Raw genomic sequence first — 25,510 nt, forward strand, 5'->3', positions numbered from 1 at the left:
TTTATTACACGCCGTAAATAATATGAGATTCATATTTGTCAATTAAAACTAAATATACTATGAAATTATGTAGAAGTTTTAAATAAATTAAGGCAGAAATTGAACAAGGGGAAAAAGATATCAAAACAAAAAAACTCTGCATACAAATGAGCCAAAGTGACTGACTGACTGACAAAATATCTATTTATTCGCTTTTATTTTGTTTGAGACTGTCTAGTATGGCTCAGGCTGTCCTCAAACTCCATTTGTAGCCAATGCTAGCCTTGAACTCATGGCATTTCTGCCTCTGCCTACCCCATCTAGAATTACAGGCATGCTCTACCACCCCAACCTTATGAACTCTTTTGAAAGGAATCTCGTGGACCTTATCTGGGTGCATGACTGGTGAGGAAGGTTCCTGGGAAGAAAGAATATGTGAAATGGAATAGGCCTTGAATGAGATGAGACTCTTAACTCAAGCTCTGCCTCACTCAGCATCTGGTAGGATTTCATATTTTCCAAACTTTAGTGTATCAGGTTGGGATACAGGAAGTATCCTATATCAATGGTGTGTATGGCAGAAGAGCAAATTCCCATATCTGCTTAAAAGGTTCACAGACACTTTGCTCTCACAGAGCTGGGGTGCTGTGTTAGAGTTCACTGAACTCGCTTTCTGAAGGGAGAACCTGCGTGACCTTGAATGACCTGGAACGCTTTGTGCTCTGTTTGCTCCACTGACCTGAAAACTGTCACCTACAAATAGAAAAATAAATCTCAGTGTTAAAAGCATGCAGATCACAGAGGCGCCATCCATTTAAGTTTAGGGAGCAATCCCTAAAGTCTAAAAGCAAAGGAAGTTACCTTGCTGGTTTCTAACCTGGTTTTCATGGTCCCCTGCACTTGGGCAAGCTGATCTGATGATACAGTGTCCTTAATTCTCAGCCTATATGACACCTTAGGAAATAAATAATAAATAATAAAATTTTCTCTGAAGAAAATAAAATCCATTCACTTAAAAAATATTTTAAAGCTCAAACAAGCAAATATATATATCATTATCTTTTGTAGTATCTGCTTATGAGGTTATAATTTTCGTATAGTAAAATTCCTACTTCTTAGGTCTCGGTCTTGCCAATTACTACCACAACCACGAGCCAGAACATCCCTGCCCCTCCACACAGCTCCTCTGTGACTCTTCATGACTCCCCAAATATCATATGAGTGAAATCAGATGTGAGCATACCTCTCGCCTCAGACATTCCTCAATTAGCATAATGCTTAGGAACCTCATCAAAGCCTTTGCCTGCCCAGGGGTTCTTTCCTTTTTATTACCGAGTAGTATTCCATTTCACAAGTATGTCAGTTTATCAGTTGACTGGCTGAAAGGCCCTGGGGCATTCCAATTGGGGGCAGCCATGAACAAAGCACTACACACATATTTGTACAGTATTTTTTTGTGTACACATTTTTTTTTCTCTTGGGTAAAAGCGTAATGTCTAGAGAACTTCTTAAGCATGTGTTTATAAGATACCACCAAAGCATTTCCCAGTAGGGCTATTCCGTTTTGCGTTCTCGAAAGCAATGACGTCATCCTCACTTTCAAATGGGCAAAACATCATTTTATATAGGTTCGGCCACACAGTCTTCATCTGGGGCTCCAAAAACTTTCTGTCATGACTCTGACATGAGACTCCCAGCTATCAACTCCACGGTTTTGTTTGTGTTTAAGATCCAGTCTGGAAACACTGGTATTTAAAGGGAAATTGGAGGTCACTCTCTCCATATCCTTGAAGAGAGCTGTTTTAATTCAATTATAAGCAACTATCACACCCTGAGGCTCTGCCTTAACAGATCATATGCTTACTGCCCCTGTGAAACTGAGTATAGAACTTAACTGCTTTAAATCCTGAGGTATTTTTCCTCTACAGGTTTTGTTTTGTTTTGTCCTTTGAGGATCAAGAGAAATGTGCATGGAAAGAGCTTTAGAATCAGAAAGAAATTAATCAGAAAGTGTTAACAAGAAAAATATTTTGTGGTCACACACATCGTTAGCCCCAGCTCTCAGGGAGACAGAGGTAGGTGGATCTCTGTAAGTTTGAGGCCAGCCTGTCTACAAATCAAGTCTAGGACAACCAAGGCTATGCAGAGAAACACTGTCTAACAAACAAACAAAAAACATTGCTCATGATTTCAGCTTTCTACCTCAATGTGCCTGGGTGCTCTTAGAGCCTAAAGCACAAATCACATTACTAACACAGAATTTAAAGAAATTTTGAGGTTTTCCATCAAGTCCTACCTCTATTAGCATTAGTAAGGAAATGAGGGCCCTGCAAGGCTAAGATCGCACATACCTACTAGTGCCTAAGCTAGTTGGAACGCTCAGGACCCGTGATCTTCCATACAGCTTTCTTCCACAGACTGCTTTGAACTTTGCTCCAATGCAATCCACCGTAGATAAACATGACACGACAGTCCTTCTGCAAGGGAGCAACCACCCAACTTAAAGTAACCTCAGTCAGCCCCATCGTCTCCCCATGTCTCACTTCCCTTCTTACACCAGTTCTCATCCGCATTCTCGTCCCAGGGAAGATCATCCCCTCCAGGTAGTGAGTTCACTCTGTGTTATCTGTGTTGCCTGGCACCAATAGGGCTTTAATAATGGAGGTCGAATGGTGATTAGAAAAAATGGAGTTTAATTGAATTATTCACACTCAGCTGGTTTGACAAAATGACAGGCACCTTCTTTGATAAGATTTTTTAAGCCACTTGTTTTGGAATTTGTAGATACTACAGCAGAATCAGAGCCTGAGAATTGTTTGGTTTTTAAATGCAGGGCACCTAAATCCCATTGCCGATGTGTAATCTCCCAGCCTTGTTCTATCTTGCTTCTCTGAGAAACATGTTGTATAAATGGCATCAAGTGCTAACTTGCTACATTGGTTACACCCAAAAATGTTGAGATTATTTAACAATGCAATAATATGAGGTCATATCTGAGTTCTAAGGAGAGGCTGTGCTTCTAAAGACTCCAGTTCAATGCCAGGGAGCTATTGTTTAAGAAATAATTTTTTTTGGAAAATTAAAAATTAACTCAGTTAATTACTCCTTCAGGGTAACTGATGATGCATAATTTCTCTAATTTGAAATTTTGTATTTTAGATCTATTCCATAGCCATCTTATTAGTCTTGCTTTTTTAGAAAAGAAAATATATGGTATAAATGGTTCTAGTTTTTCCTTTTTGAGACAGGATTTCTCTGTGTAGCCCTGGCTCTGTAATCCCTCTGCAGACCAGGCTGGCTTTTGAACTCAGAGATCAGCCTGCCTCTGCCTCACAAGTACTGGGAATAAAGGCATGTGCCACCACCATCTGACTAAATTTAATTAGTTTTTGAAAGTTTATTATTTTTATTTTATGTGTAAGAATGTTTTGCCTACGTGTGTGTGTGTGTGTGTGTGTATGTGTATGTGTGTATGCATTGCATGCTGGCCCAGTGCACAAAATGGAGGCCAGAAAAGGCTGCTGGGTCCTTGGGAACTGGAGTTACAGACAATTGTGAGCTGCCATGGGCACCAAACCCAAGTCCTCTGCAAGAACAGCAAGTACTCTTAACATTGAGCCATCCCTCTAGCCCATAGATGTAGTTAAATTTCAACCAGTATAATAACCCATCTAGGCGGAGAAGGATGGTTATATTTGTCAGCCATCCTTGTTCTGCATAAAGATCACTTGCGGTTGCCACTGCTGGCAGTGTTCAGGGGTGTCCTCAAGGAGTTCTCACTCCAGGGCAGCAACTTCAGAGTTTTGCTCGCTGGTCTATTTCTAGAGACTGAAGCAATGCCAGGCACTTAGAAGGAATATAATATTTTCTGAGTAGATAAACTAGAGAAATATGGACTCAAACCCTCCCAACAACTTATCTAAAGAGAGATAAGGCTGAGCATCCAGGAAACAGCCCAATTGCTGAGTGGAAACATCTGCTTTTATATCCCTGGTCTCTGGCACTGTGCATGGGACCTCTGGGCTTCCCGGTCAAGCTAACATAATATATATATTTTGAAGAGCCTCTATGCACAGATACTGAAGTAAGTGCCAGCAATAACAACAGAAATAAGGGGAAGCCCTATGAGAATCAGTGCTGTTCTACGAGGATCATTGGATTACGACTTGGAACAAAGTTACGGTCGCTCCCATACAACTGAATGAGCAGAGGGAACCTTGCCCACACGTTCCCTCTTCAGCCTGTGGTTCTTCAGAGCATGAGCTCTCTCTTCTAGGAATCTCTACTCAGTGAACTCAGACTAACCTCACATTGTGTTTCCCCAACACTGAGCCCAAAGTTGAGCTTTAGGTAGATAGCTCCAGGGCAGTGCTGAGATTGCCACTGAATCCCCTTCTAGCCAAGGTAGGGTTATCCCTACCACTGGGTGGCACGAGTTATTTGCTGGATATCTTTCCAGAATTTCCTAGATACATGCCAAGTTCCCTCCACCTCACAAAACCTAGATACACATGCAAGGAGTGTCATTCTAGAAAGCCAAGCAAACAAGCTAGCTTTTATGAAGCAGGTGGCAGAGCACTTTTATTCCCTTTTCCATGTCCCTTCTTGACATTTCCCCATATCATAGGCTTAACTTGCAGGCTGAAGGAAAAGTCTAAAATATTATGTACAGTCCAGTCGCCACTCTAAGGGCATTAAATGCAGCATCGCATTTATGGCAATTTTGTGATGCGGGTGTTCATTATCCCTAGTTTCGAGTTGAAATAGCCATAGCTCCAAATGCTGATATGGTCTTTTAATGACTCTCAGATGCTAAGACCGTATTAGAGCCTATGCACACCTCTCGGGCAGCATAAATGAAGCTATGGAGAGCCTCTGGGTTCACACACACCCAGAAATGATGTCACAGTTGCTGAAACACTGGACAAAGGCCATAGATGAGCCAAGAGTATAATATGCCCTTGGAAGTCATGCTGAAGGAAGGACACACATACATCTGTGGTTTGAAGATTGTAAAATGCTGACATCGTCCAGCTGCTTTTTCACTTTGGCAGTTATTAACATAACTCCGTTATCTGAATGGCCCTAGTGGCTTTTTTTGTCTTATGGCATTCTGTGGCATCATTCTAATCTGCGACTGCCAGAACTAGCCATTCAAGGAGATGTGCACAAAGATGTAGAAGGAATGACAGAGACCAAGGAGACACACATAAAAAGCAATGGGTTCCCAGAGTGAGTATACAGGTACACATTTATACATTCCTTGCTGTATGTGTCAGTAAGCATGTTGCGTGGGGTGAAGACTATTTCTCTATGAGCTACACACAAGAAGTCTTACCTCTTCTGCAAAATGTTTTCCCCTGGAACCACTCTTCTCTGAACTCTCCTGTGGGTTCAGGGTTCTGGGACATCTCGAGTGTAGAGGAGAGTTCATGGTAGTATGCTCTGGGGTGCAGTAAAGCCTTCTTTTTCTTATTCATGTCCCTGGTTACACTTCCTACATCTAGTGTCCGTATGAAATATGCTCATATATGTTTAAGAGGGGTTTTTGGAAATGCAAACATGTGGCTGTCTGTATCTTAGTTTCTTCCCCTCACAAGTAACAATGCTTGGGTAGTGCACACACACACACAGACACACACAGATACACACATACATACACACACATACATATACACACAAATAAACACACAAACACAGACACACTGCTGATTGGCTGAAATGAGGGAATTTGAGGAACAAACAGGTTAACCTGAAGACAGCCCTGTTGATGACATCAGACTGAGAGTCACTCAGAACCACTTGTTAGTGAAAAGCGTTGTCCCTGGAGGCAGACCAAGTGTGTCCTTCTCCTGCCTCCACTGCCAGAAGCCGCTAGAGCTTGAGCAAATCATGGGGCTTCTTCAAGCCCTGGTTTCCTCAGCTCAAATTGGAGCTGCAAATAGTTCTTCCCTGAGGTCTTGAGGCAGGTTTACACAAACAAGGATAGGTGTGTCCGGTGGGCAGTAACCAGATCTGCAGGGCCAGTAATTAACATTAAACCAACCTCCAATAGGTTCCAGAGTTAAGAATGGCAGGGTAGGGCAGGCAGCATGGCACTTGCACCAGCAAGTGGTAAAGACACTTCCTGCCAAACCTGATGACTTAAGTTTGATCCCTGGGACCCACATGATAGAAAAGGAGAATCAGTTCCCACAAATCTGACTACCACATGGACATGATGTGACACACACACACATACACACACACACACACACACACAAATGCAATAAAACCTTTTGGCAATCGTGTAGATTATACTTAAGACTGCTGAACCTCTGGATTTTCTCTCTGGGACAAACACAAAGAAACTAAGTCAGTTTATTTTAATTCTCATTCAACAGAAAGTCACTGATCTCATTGACAAATGGGCTCTTTTCCAGCATCTTTATTGTTCCACTTCCATTTTAATTGTTCACAAAGGTCTCAACCAACATTCATGTCAAAACTCCATTTGTGATCCCATGGCAACCCTAATGAGCCTAGAGACAAGAAACACACAAATCAGAGGATGCATTGTTTCAGAATTAATTGCCTATCTGAAAATTATGACGGAAAGTTTCATCGTTTTTTTGGAGGACACGCATGGTTCTACGGAAAACCAGTGTCATGGCCCTCCCACAGCACTTAGAGGTCCAGATGGATCACCCATCATTTTGCCATTTGTGAAGTGTGTGCTATACCTTCTTTACAAAAGAAAAATCTGTGCAACAATAGACTGAAGACTGCACACATCCACAGACATCCTTCAGAAGTCTAGATCACCAGGACCTGTCACAGCCACCAGACTTTTGGGCTAAGTGAGGTCACTGTGGGCTAGGGAAGTGCCTGGAAGCTTCAGGCCAGAGGAAAGGAAGGCTGGTGTTTACAATGAGGGCTGGCTCCAGAACAGCTTTTGTCTGTTGGGGCCTTTATTTATTTTCAAATCAGCCTAAAGCCTCTGACCTCAGTTTGAAATTAAAGGACAGGAAGAAAGGTCTCTTTCTTTTTTTAAATTTGTATTTAAATTTAAAAAAAAGATTTAGACACTATATTTTGGTCATGTTCTTTCTCCTCCCCCAACTTCTCCTACACAGCCCTCACCTCTCTACCCACCCAGCCTCATGTTCTTTCTCTTTATATATTGATTTGTTTTTGTTTTTTTCATGGGAATTGGCCTCATCATTGCTGGAGAACTTCAAGATGCTGTGTGAAGGCCTATCCCAGGACATCCCAGAATCCCTGATGGTTCTGTTGAAACTGGAAAGAAAATAATACACACACACACACACACACACACATACGCACAGAGAGAGACATATAAACATACCACACACACACACACACACACACACACACACATACACACGTGTGTGCGTGCACGGGCGCTCGCGTTTTCCTGAAAGTTGCACATCCTTCAAATCTGCCGGATGCCTCCAACCATGCCTCTCTTTAAGGTCACACTGGCATCCTATAAGAAATATAATGTATTTACTTCATTATTTTACCCATGCATAAATAAAATGTGGTATATAATTCATTTATTCATCCTTTTGTGCACTAAGTGAACACTGAGCATCGCCTCCCAAAGGCAAGCCAGTGTTCTAGCACTGTGAATGTCATGGTGACACGGACTGACAACCTCTGACATCATGGAATGCAACCAAATAGAAAAATAGGACCAGCGTACTAATTTCACATTCAGTTAGTTGAAAACTGTATCAATATTTCCTCTGCCCACTACAAGCTGAATCCATTACCTTCTTGACTCAAAAATGCTATGAAATGTCTGTTAATGTGACAGTAGCGTGCTGCACACTCTAAAACTATATGAACTCATTTGAGTTTCACAATCATCTCATCAGTTCTATTAACACTTCCACTCCAACGGCAAGCTTCACAGTTGATGAGCAAAGCGGCTGTTCAATGGCACCCCCACGTGCTAGACAGCTTGTTCAGATGAGTAAGACTTTTAAAGCTTGTATTCCATGCAATTTATTGAAAGTCTAGATTATATGTTGAGCAACACTTGCAAGATGGGCCAAGCTAGTATCCTCCCCCTATCAATCATTTTTCTACCTGTCGGACTTTGGACGAGAGCTTGTGCTTGTTTCACGTCTCTGAACTTGTTTCTTTATATGTGCCAGATGGCCGATGGTACTATGCAATTAATTCCTGAGGAGATGGCAAGAGGAGTCGGTGTCACAATGAGCAGACTATTTTAGTGTGGTGCCTAAAATAATCAGGTTCAAATCTAAGTTGTCATAGTGACAATAATGAGGAAAAAGTTCATCAGATGGTCCCTGGCCTTCCCAGGAGCCCACAGACACCAGGGGGCCTGTCATTCGCCCATAGAGTATGAGTTTAACACACAAGATATGTTAAATATTTGTTGGTTAGTTATGTGGTTAGTTGGTTGGCTGGCTGCGGCTAGCTGGCTGGATTGCTAAGTAGCCTGAATATGGCCGACTAGAGCAATATTTTATTCTAGAACCTCCTAAAAAATTTCCCCCAGTTGTTTCCTTGGTTCATTGATTTTTTTTTTGATTCATCAGAATGTGAATTGTTTTCCATCCAATGTTGTAAGCTGCTAAAACAAGTTTTAATCTATCTTCTATTTGTGGTAATACCCATAATGCTGTTTCTCCTAGAGCTGTGTCTCCAGTCAAAAGCACACAAGCTTGAAACAGCTTAATTTTGTAATTCCAGCATCAGAGGGACATGAGCTCATTACCTCAACCGCTTACTACTTACTATAGACTTAGAAGAGCCAATTCCATTCTCTAAGTCTCAGTGAAACTAAAAACAGTAGTGTCTCCATTAAAATGTGGGAATCTAGGAGAGTATCCTAACAAGGGTTTTGTAGGACATATAACATCCACTCGGTGTCAACTGTCAGTGTTCACAAACTTTAGTCTCCAAGTGCTATCCATCAAAAGACATACAAGAACAACAGCCAGCCCCTCCTCACAAGAGATCTCCCTCCACGTCATATGTGTCAAATTAAATGTCAGTCTATTTAGCATACTATGTATTTTTATTTGCATGTATGTGTGTGTGTGAGAGAGAGAGAGAGAGAAAGGGAGAGATGGTTTAGGATGTTTTTGGAGGCTAGATTATGGTAGTCAGTTTCCTGGAGCTGGAGTGGTTGTGAGCTGCTGAATGTTCTAGGAAGCCCTCCTTCCATACCCATACTGTGTGTGTGTGTGTGTGTGTGTGTGTGTGTGTGTGTGTGTGTGTGTGTGTGTGTTTAGGTACAATAGAATGTTTCTTTAAAAATGAGTAAATCAAAGTACATTCAATGAAAGAAATAAGTGGTGTTTGTCAAATATGTACAATGTGGTTATGCCTACATGTGCCTGAATGTAACACAAAGATATGAATCACAGTGACATACAGATGTAGATATAATTGTTTTTGAAGCTGCTGTTCCAGTCTAACTACATTGTCTTGGTGATGCTGTACATGAAGTTGGCAAAGACATCGCTGCCCCCTGCTGGACGTCCTGATCTCCACTGAGCCTGGCCTTCTGTCTTCTGGCCAACTGGTCTTCTGGCCAACTGGTCTTCTGTTGAAACTCCCTTGGAAGGGGATCTAAATTAGGGCCAGGATGTGTAGTTCCCACCTTTAAAGCAACTTTGAGATCACAGTGCCCTCCTCTGGCGCCTTCAGTCAACCTAAGAAACCAAAGAGAGTGGCCGCATTACGGAGTCTCAGCCACATGGGCCACTCTTGGTCCTACCTCTGAAAATCTCAGTTGGATAGTCTCCAATCCAAATGCCTCACCACCCTCTGCCTCTCTGGGGAGAAGACACACCTCTGAGAAACATGACCCAATGTCAAGATCCCAGCAGCCTCTGTCTGCTCACCCGCTGAGTTCAAATGATTGATGAGGGCTGAGAGTGCAGGGGGATGTAGACTGAGAAAGACTTGTCAGCCCACGTGACAAGTCCATCATGGCCTGGTCCGGAAGCAAAGAGCGCCCCTAAAAGACTTATATTTAGGAGGTAGGAGAACCAGATATGCCAGGAGCCTATTTAATCCTGATTCACTGTGATGTGCCACTGGACACATGGGGTTTCCACCCAAACTCCAGGCAATGGATGAACTATGTTTAGAGTAAAACAACTTACTCTAGTCCCTCTGTGGAGCTGTCTTCAGTCTCAAGTGTCCATCACGAAGGACCAGCGCCCCCAGCCACAACGGGAGGGTCACTACGTGTTCTAACACCAAAGTTTATACCAGAAAGAAAGAGATCCGTAACACAACTGCAAAGTGCTCGATAAAGTCCAGAAAGAGAAAGAGTTCAAAGCTTAACTTGAAAATAAATGAACTTTTGGGTGGAGTTGAGAGATTCCCTTTAAAAATAGTCCCATTTGTTTGTGTTCTAAATGAGGTTTCTTTGTTCCTTGGGTAATGGGTTGTCCCTAAAGAGAGATTTGCTTCGGCCATTTCCTTGTCTATGAAATGAAGAAGGCAAACAAAGCTTTATCAGCCCATCTAAAGTTTATCCTCTGTGCCAGGCACTGTGTGTGCCGGGTACTTTTCACATGTGCTGTCTAGCACAGCCTGGCTTAGAAAAGTTGTTTGCTGAAAGTCACACAGCCTGTAAAAAGTAGATTCGAAGGGTGCGGTGGTGTGGGGTGGGTAACACCACTCTAAACCGTACCCCCTCACTTCGCCCCTTGCTGCCCTGCAAACCATTCACATGCTTCCAAAACCTGGTTTCTGAAGCACAGAACCTCCATGTCACTCTCACCTGCCTCTACCCCATCTGCAGTTTGCTCTTGTCCTCAGGGTGAAGCGCAGACAAGTTCAGAGCCCATGAGCACGCACGCACGCACGCACGCACGCACACACGCACGGGCATGCTGACCTTCTGTTTTTGCCTGTCCTCCCTGTTTCCCGACTCTGCTCCAGCCTCACCTAATTCTTTCCCAATTGGGAGCTTTTGTGGGTCGCTTCCTTCCAAGAAGCCCTCCCTGACACCCTTGCTCCTGTCCCAGGTAAAGTTCCTGTTCTGAGGACCCACAGTACCCTTAAACCGACTCCTCTAGCGATGCTGCGGGTCCTGATTCTATTCCACACTGCCTTCCTCTCTCTCCCCGCCTGGCCCCTCCTTCCCTGTCCTGAGAAGCACGTGCTTGGATGTCACTGACTGTATCTATGAGGAGGGGGCTTTTTGCTGCTTCTGTTTCTCATATAGTTCAAAAAGAGCCTGATCAGTGCTAGGCTGCCTTCCACACTTTGTTATGTGTTAATTTTTTGAGCTTCTGAGCAATGAAAGGTCCTGAGCCTGGTTTTGGTGCATTGTTTTCCTCATTATATTTGTTACTATTTATGGAATTCTGTTGCCAACAAAGCAATACAACTCTGTGTGTGTCCGTGTGTATGTGTGTGTGTGTTTACACAAGTTACCCGTTACAGAATTGATTTATATAAGCAAAGGAAATGAAAAGGGAAAGGAAAGAAGGGCCAGCCGAAGTCCCCAAACCAAGTAGGTATAAATAGCTTGACGAATGGCTCTTCTAGTGTTGCACGTAGGATAAACACAGGCTTAAGTGCATGTGCATACAGTTACGTGTTGTGAAGGGGCCCCTTAATGGCACCAGTCCCCATCATTTTCCAACTTAGTCCTTGCATCAGAAATCTTGGGGCACTGCTTTGTGTGCCACTACCTGTGAGCCTGGGAGAAAACCTACATTCTGTTTCTTAGTTTACTCGCCTGTAGAAAGCAGAATAAAATCAGGGTATATAAAGATCTGGTCTCATCCCACAGATGCCATCTCCAAACCTGCTCATCCAGGACAACGACAGCAACCTCCAGGAAAGACTCTGTCAGGGGCACTGACCTCAGAGGTCAGAGGTGCAGAGTCTTTCTGCAGTTAACATCAAGACAAAGTTTCCCATTCCAGGTGATCTGTTCCATTTTTCTCCTTTCACTCCTGCATATATATCCTCTCCCCAAAGAAACTCCTGACAAATGAATTACATTATATTCACTTAGCACTAGCACATATATGTACTGTGTATGGAGGTAGGTATGTATATACACAGGTGGCATATGAATGTCTGTATCAAGATTCTTGAACAGGCATAGAAAAGTACAAGAGTGGTAGTTTATTCTAGAATGCTAACCCTACAGGACAGGGAAGTGTTGCCCCTGAAAGCAGTATAGCCATTGTGATCAGAGATGAGGAGCTGGAGTCAGGCAGCTCACAGAAGTTCTGGGAGGTTAGCAAGGATAACGAGGTACCTAAACCATGGCTATGAAATATGCAGGTCAAATCTGCTTCCTTCCAACATCTATTGATATTGGAAAAACATAAAGTAAAAGAAGATCAACATCATTCCAAATGAAAAACTACCCATACTGTTTATGGTGTCACTCACGCATACATTTATCAGCTGCATAACAAGTGACTTATACATAATAACAGTTATAGTTATCTGACACAATGTTTGGGTTCTTTAAAAACTGGCCTCACACTTGCCTCTGGAAATATAGTGATCAATTATATCAGACCTCGTTACAGGCAAATTTACCAGCTTTACAGATAAATCAAAATGCACAGTTAGAAAACTTTGGCCACAACTTAAATGAAATATAAAACCAGTATAATGTCCTTCATGTCCTCATGCCTGTGTACACATGCACAAATGCATACATAAATGCATACACAGAAGATGTACACTTGAAACAACTGAGAAGAATCTGATGGGACAAAAGTGCATTTAAAAAACGCCCAGTTCCATTCACATCATTACAAAGCTTGATGTGGAGAACAGGATATGGCTGCTAAGAGGACAAATCTGAGTAAGGGTTAAACTGAAAATCAAATTGTACTCATTACAGTAACACACCTTTTCGGTCTCCATCCCTCCCAACCAACATCAAAAGCCTGAGCAGTCCTGGAACAGCATCAGCTCTGAGCAGTGGATGATGGCCTGTCAGGAAGAAATGGGAGAGACTGAAACCTGAGTCAGATGGGGAATGGCTGTGGCGTGGCTCCCAGGCCAGGAGATCCTTCTTCAAATATAAGATGTGTAACTGCTCTGGAACGCGTGTGCCCTGACCATCCCTCAGGAATGTTTTTGCAAGGACTCTACATTCGAGATTAGACCAGCCAGCCTCAACCACAACATTCCTCCCAGCGTAGGGATATTTACAACTTCTAGTGGGAGCAGAACTGCATCTATTTTACACGGGAGTGGATTGAATCATTCCATTTCCTTTCTGGGGAAGCGCACTCTAGAGGAGAAAACAGCTGAAAAGGATTGAGTCCCTTGGAGGGAAAAAAAAAAGTTGATGTATCTATAACTTTGGTGACTAGATATAATGTTGACTCAATACACCATCCCTCCCCACCCCACCACACAGACAATTTACAGTCACCCTCAACAGTCTAGACACAAAAGGAATGTGGTTGTGTTAGTCAAATTTAAGTGGCTATGTGCAGGTTAAGAGGATGATGGCCCGCTCTCACCCATGTTACACTGCTTAGAGCAGGCGTGAACCTCCTGCCTCATGATCTCTGGAGTTGCTCTCTCAAAATGCATGCTCTTAGAACATGTGGCTCACTAAGCCAGAATGAGGAGGAGCAGGAACCAAAAGTTCATGGTCAGCTTGCTCACCACCGGGCGACTGGCATGCACGCTGCCTGAGAAGCCCCATCCTGGAACAGCATTCCTCACACTTTAGTATGCTCTTGAATGGCCGGGGACATTTGTGAGAGGTCAGGGGCTGGGCTCCAGAGGTTTCCACTCCGAAGTCTCAGGTACAAACCCAGAATTTGTGCTTGTCAATCATCTGACACTGAATGTAGTTTTAGCTCGATGCTAGTTCCATTAACAAAGAACTCAGTTACAATGGTAAGCAATTTCAGAATAATCTCAGTGATCCCTCCCCTCCTGACTTCTATGACCTTGACAGACACCCAGCCCTCTTTTGTCAGCTGATCCTCTCTGAGGAGTATCTCAAATTATTGCTATGCCATAAGGGGCCCTGGCAGATGCTGTCTCACAATGGGCCCAAATATGCAAAACAAAAGGGTATCATTTCTCAGTTTGATTACAGTCTCTCTTGCTTGATTTCTCTTTTGCCTCCCTGCCTTGCTCATTCTCTTGACAGGAGCTATCATATGGTGGCCTGGCCTACATGGCACCAACTGTGGCTAGCTTCTAGAGAACTGCCAGCAGCAACCAATCCAGCTCCTGCCAGCAACCATGTGAACCAGTTGGAAGCAGTTTCTTTTCCAGTTGAGCCCAAGGTGCCTCCTCCCCAAGCCAACATCTTGACTGAAATCTTGTAAGCCGTCTTGAGCCAGAAGACCCAGCAAGGTCATGCTTGGATTACAGCCCTGCAAACATCATGAGATGGATAATCAATGTTTTGAGCCACTCTGTGTGGTATGTGGTTACAGACAACTCACAGAAGTCTTTTGTAATGAAGCTACTCTCAAGTAATAAGGTAACAGTGGCATTTAATCCATTCTTCAAGCCAACTGATCTCTGCCCCTACCCACCCATTATGAAAGAGACAAAAGGTGTATATAAATGTAAATTGTAGCGCTCATTTTTAAAACTCTACTTTATTTGGGGTGTTTAGGCCTCAACCTTCCTTCCAACCTCCCAACCCTTTGTAGGGGAGAGAAGGTTAGTGGGAAAAGAGACCCCTTTACTTCTCCTGGCTGTTTAGGGTCTATGGGTCTTTTGGGGTTATACCAATCTCCATCAACAGCAGATGCGGCCAGCAGTCTCATCCAAACCACTGTCTACTCTAAACCTCCACACTGTCTCTGGTCGATTCAAACAGCTACATGCCACATGCCAACACCACACACGATGTCATACCTTCTCCGGGCTCTGTTTATATCCTCAGAGTCCTAGAACATGCCTCTCCCCATGCTGCACATGGAAGGCCCATTACCGGCTTGCGAAAGCCACATTCTGCATGAGACAGTTAACAGCTGTGAACAAACTATAGCCCAACTAAAATCCCACACTTGGGATTAAAACAAAAACATATTTACATAACGTAACTGAGTTTACAAAGAAACCAAAACTTCCATTACAGTAAATAGCCAATATTTAATGATATACAGTATTTACACATAATGTATGGCATAATTCTAAAGCCTTAGCCCTGGGTAAGCTTCATTGGAGATTCTGGGAGGTCATACAGTAACCATGCATTCAGGTAGAATGGAGAACATGGATCCCAGTTGGACCTCTGTGCATCCCACCCGAGTGTTCTGAGGCTGTGTCTCCTGAGCAAGAACCACACAGAATTCTGTGCCAGCAGTCCCCATGAGCACCAAGTGCCGACTCCTTTGGTTTTGAAGAAAGTGAGAAAGAAACAATGGGTCCCTCTGCTGCCCTGGAGGGTCTTTCCCTGAGAACACTGCTAAGGACACCAGGGCAGGCTGCTCACCCTTTCCCCAGCGCCGTGTCTGCTTTCCTCACTTTCTCCGGAGCTGGGTTGAGAGGAGGCATCTCAGAGCTGTGTGTGGAGGAAGGCGTCACAGTGACCTGGACCAAGCTCCTGAGGCAAAGCGTAAAGCCAGAATGCTCCTCACAGAGCCCCTCTCCTTCTGGCCAGTGCTCTTCTCCATAAAATGGGGCGATAACTTGAACCCTCCCAGTTCCAGATCTAAGAACGTGGGGCAGGAAGGCAGCACGTAGCCATGGCAACATGGTGAGAAAGGAAAAGGGTTTCTTCAGAAGGCCAGGCTCCCACCACTGAGCCACCGTGCCCTCTCTGACGAGCACCCCAAGGGATGGCTGTGCCACAAGGGACTCTGGCAGATGTTGTCCAGCCTGATCTTAATGGTGTCTTGGAGCTCCTCATCACCCAGAAGGACCGCCGCTGCTAGAGCCAGCAGAAAGTATTCAGTAGCATCATGGGCATCCTAACCCCACGGGGCAAAGAAGAGACATCATTAGCAGCACTTCCGCGACAGGCTTGACGTCTACACTGAGAACACTGACATTTTTCAGTTACTCCATCCCCACGTCCCACTGCCTCAGAGGAGTTCTCCACTCACTGTACTCTAGCTCAGTGGCATTGCCAACCACACTGCCCTCCTCCTCCTCAAGCACCGCCGAGGCATTTTTCCCATGTCATCCATTCATAACACAACCTTGAACCAGACGCAGCATTTCAAGGGTGTACACATGACTCAAACGTGACCTGTCCATCCCTCTCTGGGACTTTTCAGTGTGACCCTACAAGGAAAGCAGTCTCTGTGCTTTCGGTTATGGGATCACCCTCCCAGGGGCTGGCAAGGAATGAGGACAAGAAACACAGAGCAGTAGGAATACACAGAGTCAGGCAGGAGATGGGAGGAATCCAGGAAGCTGATGGAGGAACGGGATCCGGAAGTACATGGAACGAAGTCCATGCCTCGGTTTCCAGTTCCTTGAGTCAGTAGGACTGCCTGTTCTGCTTACAGTTATTTGAGGTTTTCCCTTTGCGGTACCTGGAGTCCTTGGATGATGCAACCCGACCAGGCATTCTCTGCTCCCGAGCCACTTACTGTGGCACTAACAGCTGGATGATTAAGTGGCCCTTCACCTTGCCTGTCCCTCTCTACACAGAAGGATGAGAAACACACGCTTCTTCGGGCAGGATGCAATAAGAGACGCCTGGTTCTCATTATCCCGCATAATTATTTCAGGCCAGAAATAGTCTGACCAGTAAGAAAAGGTCAGCAGAGCAGCCCTGAGTCTCCATTTGTGGTCAGAGTTAGACAAGACTCACACTCAAGTCACTGTATTAAAGATTATGAGTTATGCTGGGGTGACAAGGACCTTTGGAAGGAGAAGCCAAACTCGAGGACACAATTTCGGGGTCAGAGTTGTAACAGGGTTGCAGGCTATCAACTCAGTTCCAGAGGCCACTGGGAGTTCTAGACTGGACTCCAGCCCAGAAAAGAAGAGAATCAAGACAAGAACCTTCTTAGGGCTTAAATATCCTTATATCCACGGTGCCATACATGATTATCTCAAACATACTCATGTGAGTGCATTTCTTATATAACATAATTTCCTAAAACTTTATCAGAAATGTGGGCTGGAGAAATGACTCCGTGGTTAAGAGAACTGTCTGCTCTTCCAAAGGACCTGGGCTCAATTCCCAGCACCTGCATGGCAATTCATAACTGTCTGTAGCTCCAGTTCCAAGGGATCTGACACCTGCATACATAAAATAAAACTAAATAAAAATATTTTTTAAAAAAAGAGCTGAGTGCAATGGTATATGCCTGTAATCCCAGCACTCAGAGAGGCAGAGGCAGGTGGATCACTGTGAGTTCGAGGCCAGCCTGATCTACACAGCGAGTCCAGGAGAGCCAAGGCTATACAGAGAAACCCTGTCTTGAAAAACCAAAAGAGAGAGAGAGAGAAAGAAAAAGAAAGAAAGAAAGAAAGAAAGAAAGAAAGAAAGAAAGAAAGAAAGAAAGAAAGAAAGAAAGAAAAGAAAGAAAAGAAAGAAAGATAGTGCAGTTGACTTGGGACATTTAATTGACATGTCACTCAGTTTTCACAGGAATTACAGCAGAGGAGAGGTGTGATCTTTCCTCTCAACACCTTTCACTTCTCTAGTGGAGCTTAAAAAGTCTTTCTGTCCCCAGTGAAAGCATACCCTACCCAATCTATGAAGACTGATCGTCTTGGCCCATTGGTCTTCTCAACCTTGCTCCAAAGTCCCCTCACTAACTTTCTCAGCAAAGGGTGGCTAAAGGGCAGCTCTCAGAAGCCCATCATGGAAGACTAGCTCTTACCTTCAGCTGGTTGAAAGTGAGTTGGCCCAGACGACAGTACACCTTGGCATAGTACAGTGCCTCCTTGGGGCTCTGCAGCCATGGTGGGCACAGGGACAGAGTCTTCAGGTAGCAGTCTTCAGCCATCTCATACATTTTCAGAGAGAAGTACACAGTGGCCAGGCGGTGAAAGGCCACCAGCTCCTGTTTCTGATCTCCTGGGAATCACAAGAGTGAGGGATACCCTGTAGCCAGCACTGGGCAGCATTCACTCATATTCAGCCCCAAAAACTTGCTGACTCTACTAGATGTCAGAGATTAGGAGCATAGGAAAGAGCAAAGAGGAAGTCCCTTACCTCATGGGGCTTAATGTTTCAGAACGAGGATTCCTTGAATAATCCTACAGATAAATAGAATATTGCTCCTACGAGATGTGTCACAAAGAACCACAAAATGGGATGTCTGATTTCCGGAAGAAATGTTCCCTGTGCTGCAGATGATATTGCAATCTAGTATGGAGGGGGAAGTTATTTCTTAAAACACATGATGGGTTATAACAACAAGACGAGCTAGATTAAGTAGTTAGGAACTGCTTTTAATAAAGAACACTGAGAGCCTAGTGACAGCACAGCTCCTTAACAACTCTCGGTTCCGTGGACTGTACAGTGACCCATTCTCTTTCAAGCTTTCTCATAACAGTGGGCTTAGGGATTAAGGTGTTTGGAGTTTGTGAGAGTTCATGATTTTAGTAACTAACCATTTTTGTACAAAGTATTTTTATTAATACAGAGAACAAATGCTCCTCGTCCAATCCTGCCTTTGGAATGCTTGAAAAGTAGCTATTTGATGCCATCTTAAAAAAAAAAAAATGCTTGTAGGTTTCAAAGAGCCAAAAGCCAAAACTGTCAAAAAAAAAAAAAAAAAAAAAAAAAAAAAAAACAGTCCAAAGAAGAGAAAATTCTCTGATTTAGAAAATTACAACCACAGAGAATCCTATACAAGGTAAGCCCAGCCTCCTTAAGCTTGTTTCCAGAAAGCAATAGATACATACAGAGCTCATACTGAGCTACCCAAGGTCCCTCAGGCCTTTCCTGAAGTCAGTGAGAAACCTCTGGAGAGGTTTCCCCGCAGTTAAAGTGGAGGAGAAAGGGCAAGAGTCCTCCGGTACAATTAGAATCAATAAAGCCCACTACCACCTGTATCAGATGACCTGGAAAATACCCAGAAGAACCTTCTAGAACTATCACAGGTCTCCATCTGCTCCTGTGTCGAATCGAGGCTTCTCTAATCGACACTGTTTTTCCTCAAGCACACACACTCAAGACTAAGTTTGTTTTTAGTCTTTTGAATTCTACTTTTCCTCCCCGCCAACGGCTTACATTATTTCCCTCTAGCTGTCCCTGTATGTGCAAGCTCTTTCAAATATGTTAGGTAGAGGGGAACTTCATTCGCATTTCTACTGTATAGGGGAAATGTGCTTCTGTTAACTATCAACCTATTAAAAAATCAGGGTAAAAAAGTCTTTACCTCATGGGGGAATGTTACCAACTGTGATACAATCATTAGCATTGGCAGCACTGGCCTCAGAATGAGGATTTATGTCCCTCATCTCGAGCTGCCCCAGTTAGGTAGACAGGCATCATTTCTTTATTTGAAAACTGCTCTCTTGATGAAGAACAAAACTTGTGGAAACTAGTCTTGTTCAATTACACCCTCTCTGACTGCAGAACCTGGGATTAGAACCCACACAGGCCTGAGTCCAAAGCTGGTGGCCACTGCTTCACCAGCCATGCCTGAGTATTGTTTAGTCCTCTAGCTCCAAGCAACCTATGGGTTAGGTCCACCTACCTGTGAGGACGCTCAGCCTGGCAGCCAGGGTGGCGAATTCCAAAGCTTTCTCGTAGCCCTCCAGGCTGATCTGCAGCTCAGTCAGCTTGTTGAAGATGCGCAGCTCAGTTCGCAGGGCTTTCATTCTCCTCGCTAAAGGAACGGCCCCAGCCTGAGAAGCAAGCATCTTAATGTACAGACACACGGCACTTTACGAGGCCTGGCTTCTCCTGGAGGGATTGTGATGACCATGTGTTCCCACTGTTGCCTTTCCTCAACTTAAGTGTGGGTACTTTGACCACACTTAACCAGTTGAAGAACTGGAGGTCATCGGACTTTCTAAAATTGGGGCAACTGTAAGCAGAATGGAAAGTCAAGTTCCTAATGATGAGGACAGGAGATTTAAAAAAAAAAAAAATTGTCTAGGCAGTTTAAGGCAGGAACCCCAAAAGTGAACTGTTCCATTGTTCGTTTGTTTTCCAAGACAGGGTTTCTCTGTATAGCCTTGGCTGTCCTATAACTCGATTTGTAGACCAGCCTTTGTCTCCTGTATGCTGGGATTAAAGGTGTGCACCACCACCGCCTGGCTTAACAGTTCAATTTTACCCTTTGCCAGAAGCAAGACATGTCATTTTTGTCTCTCCAGCCAGGAGTGCCGGGAGAGAGCTCTGGCTTCTTATCACCTGCCTGTAGCCATGTTAGGGGTTAAGCTACCATATGGATACTAATCCCTCCCGGTGAACAACTCTGTATAGCGAGAATTTTGGCTTCTTTAAAAACCCAGTTATGTGAGTATGCTTTTGTTTTAATCCCAGGTATGGGATATGGGGCTGCTTCAGATTGTCCAGAGCAACAAACTGTAATTTGCCTTGTGTAGTAGCAGGCGAGTGATTCTGCTAGCTGAGGATAGTTGGCTTTTGGAATTCTGGGAACTTTTCAGAGAGGATAAATGCCAGAGCCACAAAAGAGGTGGGAGCTCTCTCAAGGAGGAGGAGGAGGAGGGAGGGAGAAGGAGGAAGAGGGAGGAGGAGGGAGGTAGCTGCTGCTCTCCTCTGCTGCTCCTGGTTGCTGTTATTGCGGTTTGACGAGAAGAAGTTGGATATATTCTGTCTATGAAGCTTGGACTTGCCCCAAGGAATGTGATGACCCAAATCAGCAGGAAGTAATCTAAAGAGATCTACAGCCCTTTTCCCCTCTAACCTTCTGTCTTTCCGACTGGGTGTTGAGGTGTTGGAAGAGATAAGGGTTGGGAGGGAGGTAGAGGTATTAGAGCCCAAATAAAGTAGCCACAAGAAAGAGGGAAAGATAGAAAAAAAAAGAAAATAGAAAAGGAAGGAAGGAAGGAAGGAAGGAAGGAAAAAAAGAAAGAAAGAAAGAAAGAAAGAAAGAAAGAAAGGAAGGAAGGAAGGAAGGAAGGAAGGAAGGAAGGAAGAAAGACAAGACAAGACAAGACAAGACAAGACAAGACAAGACAAGACAAGACAAGACAAGAAAAGAAAAGAAAAGAAAAGAAAAGAAAAGAAAAGAAAAGAAAAGAAAAGAAAAGAAACTACAACTCTGGAATGGGGTCTCTAGATTTTCATGGTGAAAATGGATTATATTCATTTTCCAATTTCAGCCTAATCCTAAGTGATTTTAAGGTCTCTGCTCTCGAGGAAGGAATGGCCTTGGAGATCATTGAGACTATCAAGGCTCTGTTGAGGCCCTATTAAAGAAAGGAATCTTCCTCTGGCCCTGGGTGAAGATATGACATTCTCATCTGCTCCAGTGATTAGGAAATATTACAAACAATTGTCTCCCCCATTAAGAGCTAATCCATCTGGGCCTGTCAGTCATGACTAAGGGCCTAAAGCCATGACTAAGAAGATAAAAGAAACAATTGTCCCCTTGGTGAGACAATGTACTTTCCCTTCCCAGAAACCCAACCCCTGTGGCAACTGCCTGGAGGTCTTCCATCAGGCAGCAATGCTAAACTGCCAAGCCTTGCTATGTAGCCTGGCCACTTTTCTGAGTCCTAACTCAGAAAGATGCGGTGTTTCCTTTTCCTTCCTTTCTCTTCTCCTTTCAGATATTGGAGAAGCCTGGGTGTGCTTTTCTGATGCTCTGATCTTTTGCCATCTTTCACTAAACTGCGCCCTCCCCTACCACGTGGCCACTTACTAACAGCATAGCTTTCACTCTCCTCTCTCCTCCTGGTGCTGCTGAGATTTACAGCTTGCCTGCTTTGTTTTTCTTTTAAACTTTAATAGAACTGTCTTTGGGCTTCTTTATAAGCCAATTTCTAACTTCTTTTATTAGCGTAACTAATAAAAGAAGGCATCCACCGGAGGGTTCCCCAAAGTGTCTCATAATTCTGAGGTCACCGGGGACTCATTCAGCTGATATGTGGAATAGTCACATGAGCTGGTGTCTGACTGTTCAGTAAATAATCATTTCCGTTTTCATAAATCTGTAAGTGTAGACATGTCACCAGTTCTTTGAGACTTATTTTTCTTTTCACCTTTATTTATTTTTATGTGCATGAATGTGTGCCTGCATGTATGTGCACCACACGTATGCAATGCCTAAAGAGGCCAGAAAAGGATATTGAATCCCCTGGTATTGGAGCTATAGGCAATTGTGAGCTGCTTTGTGGGTGCTGGGAACCAAACACAGGCCCACTGCAAGAGTAGTAACTGCTCTTAATCAGAACCATTTTCTCCAGCCCCAAGCCTTAGTTTTATTATCCACAAAATGCAGATGAAAATAAGCATTTTGATAGTCAATGAGGTGTTTCTTGCTCACGTACTACATTCAGTGACCACCACATATTTGGTATCTAATCATATCTGATGAAAAGCAAGCAACTGAGCAAAGAGTACAAAAACAAGCAGAGTTTTTTTCTGGGACCAAATACTTCCCAAACTTTAGTCAGGTAATAAATAACAATTCATGTATCTGCTCTACCTAGACATTTATGTGAGTTCTTGCTTCATCATTTGCAAAAATAACTGGGAAATCATGATTTGATGAGCTGGTGCTATGCATTTTAATTTTTAAAGTACACTTTAATACACGTTTGTTAAAAGCACAGTAGCATGTTTTTAGTGTCTGTGGTGGTGTGGATGGCAGTTGAATTCCTGCTTCCCAGTGGATAGCTGTTTGGGGGGGGGGGGTTGGAGGTGTAGCCTTTCTGGAGGAAGAATGTCACTGGGGGTGGATTTGGGGGGTTCCATAGACTCACCATTTCAAGTTTGCTCCCTCTGTTTCCTGCTTGTAGTTTGGGCCGAGAGCTCTCAGACGTGACTGCTACTGTGCCTGCCTGTGGTCACACTTCTCTGATATGATGTTACTCTTTGGAACCACAAGCCCAAGATAAGCCCTTCTTTCTGTAAGTTGTCTTGGTTGTAGCAGCAGAAAAGGGCAGACAAACAGTGTCTACCCATGCACCCCTATCGGTCATCTTCTATAATGCAACATTAGTAAAAGAACACTGATAATCTGTGTATGCCACCACTGTGAAGTGCCGTAAGCACCCAAGACCTAATCACTACGGCAGATCGTGACAGCCAGGCTCATATCGCAAGCCAGAGTAACGAAGTTGACGAGATCCTTGGCTGAGATGAAGATGTGAGTGAGGGGTGGACAAGGATGATGAAGAGGATCCAATAGAGCTGCCCACATTTGTGCCAGGCTCTAGCTCGGCACACCAGGAAGTCCGTGGCTTACCCGGTAATACTCCACAGCGCGATGCCTGTGCCGGGTCCCGTTGAAGAACACATCGCCTGCTTCTTCGTAAAGCCTCAGGGCAAGGGAGGGCTCCTCCGACCTCAAGGCTATCTGGATGGCCTCCTAGTGGGACAAAAGAAAAAAGGCTGTCAAAGGCAGAGAAAATGACATCCAGAGCTCTACGAGACAAGCAGGGCGAGGATCCAGAACCTAGCCAGAATTCTAGAAACCCTAGCCGATGTGGTCTTGGCCTTCACCCACGAGGCTCTGGTAAAAAGGCTAAGATGTGCTCTGTCTGGAGCTCCCCGCCAACCCCCCATGTGGAAGGAGAACATTCTTCTGGTGGGACTTGGGGAGATCGTAAGAGCGCACAGATAAACAGTCTGTATTTCAATAGTTAAATATTTATTTTGATATGTTCCGGGGAAAACATCACAAATGAATTAAGTCGGTGATTTGCGACATCGTGTAAAGTGTTTCCAAAAGCTTGATTTGAAGTTGAGTCCAAGAAAAATAAATAAATAATGGTTCGAGAGGGTGCCTGGCTTTAGCAACGGCACCCACTTAATGCATAAATGACTGAAATTGGAAATGTGGGAGCCACCCCGGGCAAGCGAAGACAGCAAGACTTGGAACAAACTCACGACTCCTCCTCCAAGCTCAAGGTCGCCTATCACTATCACTAAGCATCAAATTCTCCGTGCTCAGTACCCCTCCCCCAGCCCCCACAGGTTCCCAGGGCTCTGACACCACTCCCCGACCCCCATCCCCGCCAGCTTAGAGAGCACAGCAGTGCCCTCAGGTGGCTAGAAGGAGATGGCGCACCCCGACCCACCTGCAAGTACAGTTCCACCAGCTCGTCTTCCTGCATGAGGTAGTGCAGGCGCCCAGCCCTCAGCCAGGCCTCAGCAGCCTTGTCTCTCTCCCCAAGGTCAACAAAAATACGCAGGCTCTCCTTGATGCAGGAGAGAGATCTCCTGAGGGACCTGAAGACAGATGTGGACCATGAACTGTGGAGGATCCAAGAGCCCGGGGGTCACTCAACCCAGGAGGACCGAGTTTCTGGAAGAGAACAAGCTAGCCGCGGGCTAAAGCTGATTGGAGTCTCAGCCCCGTGACCTTGAGACAGTATGGTACCTACCTATGCCTGGGTTTCCCCATCTGTAACAGGGGAAGGCAATTGTTACTGCCTTAGAAGAGAATTGTGGGGACTGAAAAACATAATACATCCAGAATGTTCAAACTGGTGACGTAATAAGCAGATGATGACTATTTAAATATCAGGACTGTCATTACTGACCCATATCGCTCAACTACACTGCTGTATGTTTTTCATAAGCACCTTAAAGACACCAGACCTGCTTTTATGAAACTAATGCCTGCGTGGCCACAGCAACGTGTAGTGGGTAACTTAAAGTCATGAAGAAGATGTTTGTGTTTCATTAAGAAGAGCAATCAACACAGACTGAATTTTTTTGAAGTTGATACTTAATCCTGCTTTAATTATTTGAAAAATGCTCTAATGACTTGGGTACTCTTTAATTATTTAGGGAAAACTTGTCGTGTACAAAATGCAAGTTCCCCATGACATCCATCAATGAAGAAATGTGACTCGGATGGTGGTGGTGCAGACCAAGAGTTAGAGAACAGCACGGACCATGGCATCCTCTGTGCCACAGACCTCCAGCAGCAGAGTCACTTGAAGTCTATTTAGACATACACATGCAGCCAAGCTGTGTAATTCACAATACTGTGTTGAAATGTCACTCTAGCTGGAGCCCTGGATTGTCTGGGATTGTGACCCAGGCAAGAGCATCATGTGATTCAGGTTAGGATGTGCTGTTCCGATCCAACCATTTTATGCTCTAGAGAAGTATTTCTCAACCTGTGGGTTGCGACCCCTTTGGCTAACCTATATATATATATATAGGTTAGACATATATATATATGTCATACCAGTTGCAAGATTACAGTTAGGAATTAGCAACAATATGGTTGGGGGTCAACACAGAATGAGGAACTGTAGCAAAGGATCTCAGCTTTAGGAAGGGTGAGAACCACGGCTCTAGAGGAAACAGTTCCAGAGATGGAAGGATCAAAACCCAGAGCCCCACCCACAGTTCTGAAACCCCACGCCCACCCTCACCCCAACCTGTGGCCTCCATCAATATTACCTGAGAGCTTGAGAAGGCTGCAGACGCCAAGAACCACCTGGG

General features: G+C 44.3%; 1 protein-coding gene across 4 annotated transcripts in view; it reads right to left on the reverse strand.

The window, feature by feature from the left end:
- Positions 1 to 15,066: 15,066 nt before the first annotated feature.
- Sh3tc2 (SH3 domain and tetratricopeptide repeats 2) overlaps positions 15,067 to 25,510 on the reverse strand; it is a 61,283-nt gene continuing 50,839 nt past the window's right edge. For 2 of the 4 annotated variants that reach the window (XM_021633710.2, XM_060377197.1), the window contains 5 exons: positions 24,130 to 24,280; positions 23,295 to 23,417; positions 19,608 to 19,758; positions 17,781 to 17,977; positions 15,067 to 15,908 (listed from right to left, as the gene is read on the reverse strand). In XM_021633710.2, the coding sequence (XP_021489385.1) occupies positions 15,717 to 15,908; positions 17,781 to 17,977; positions 19,608 to 19,758; positions 23,295 to 23,417; positions 24,130 to 24,280 (814 nt within the window). In that variant the 3' untranslated portion in view covers positions 15,067 to 15,716. The other 2 variants (XM_060377195.1, XM_060377196.1) reach the window with 2 other exon arrangements.

This window comes from Meriones unguiculatus, chromosome 2, assembly GCF_030254825.1.
Source record: "Meriones unguiculatus strain TT.TT164.6M chromosome 2, Bangor_MerUng_6.1, whole genome shotgun sequence".
NCBI classification, from domain to species: Eukaryota; Metazoa; Chordata; class Mammalia; order Rodentia; family Muridae; genus Meriones; species Meriones unguiculatus.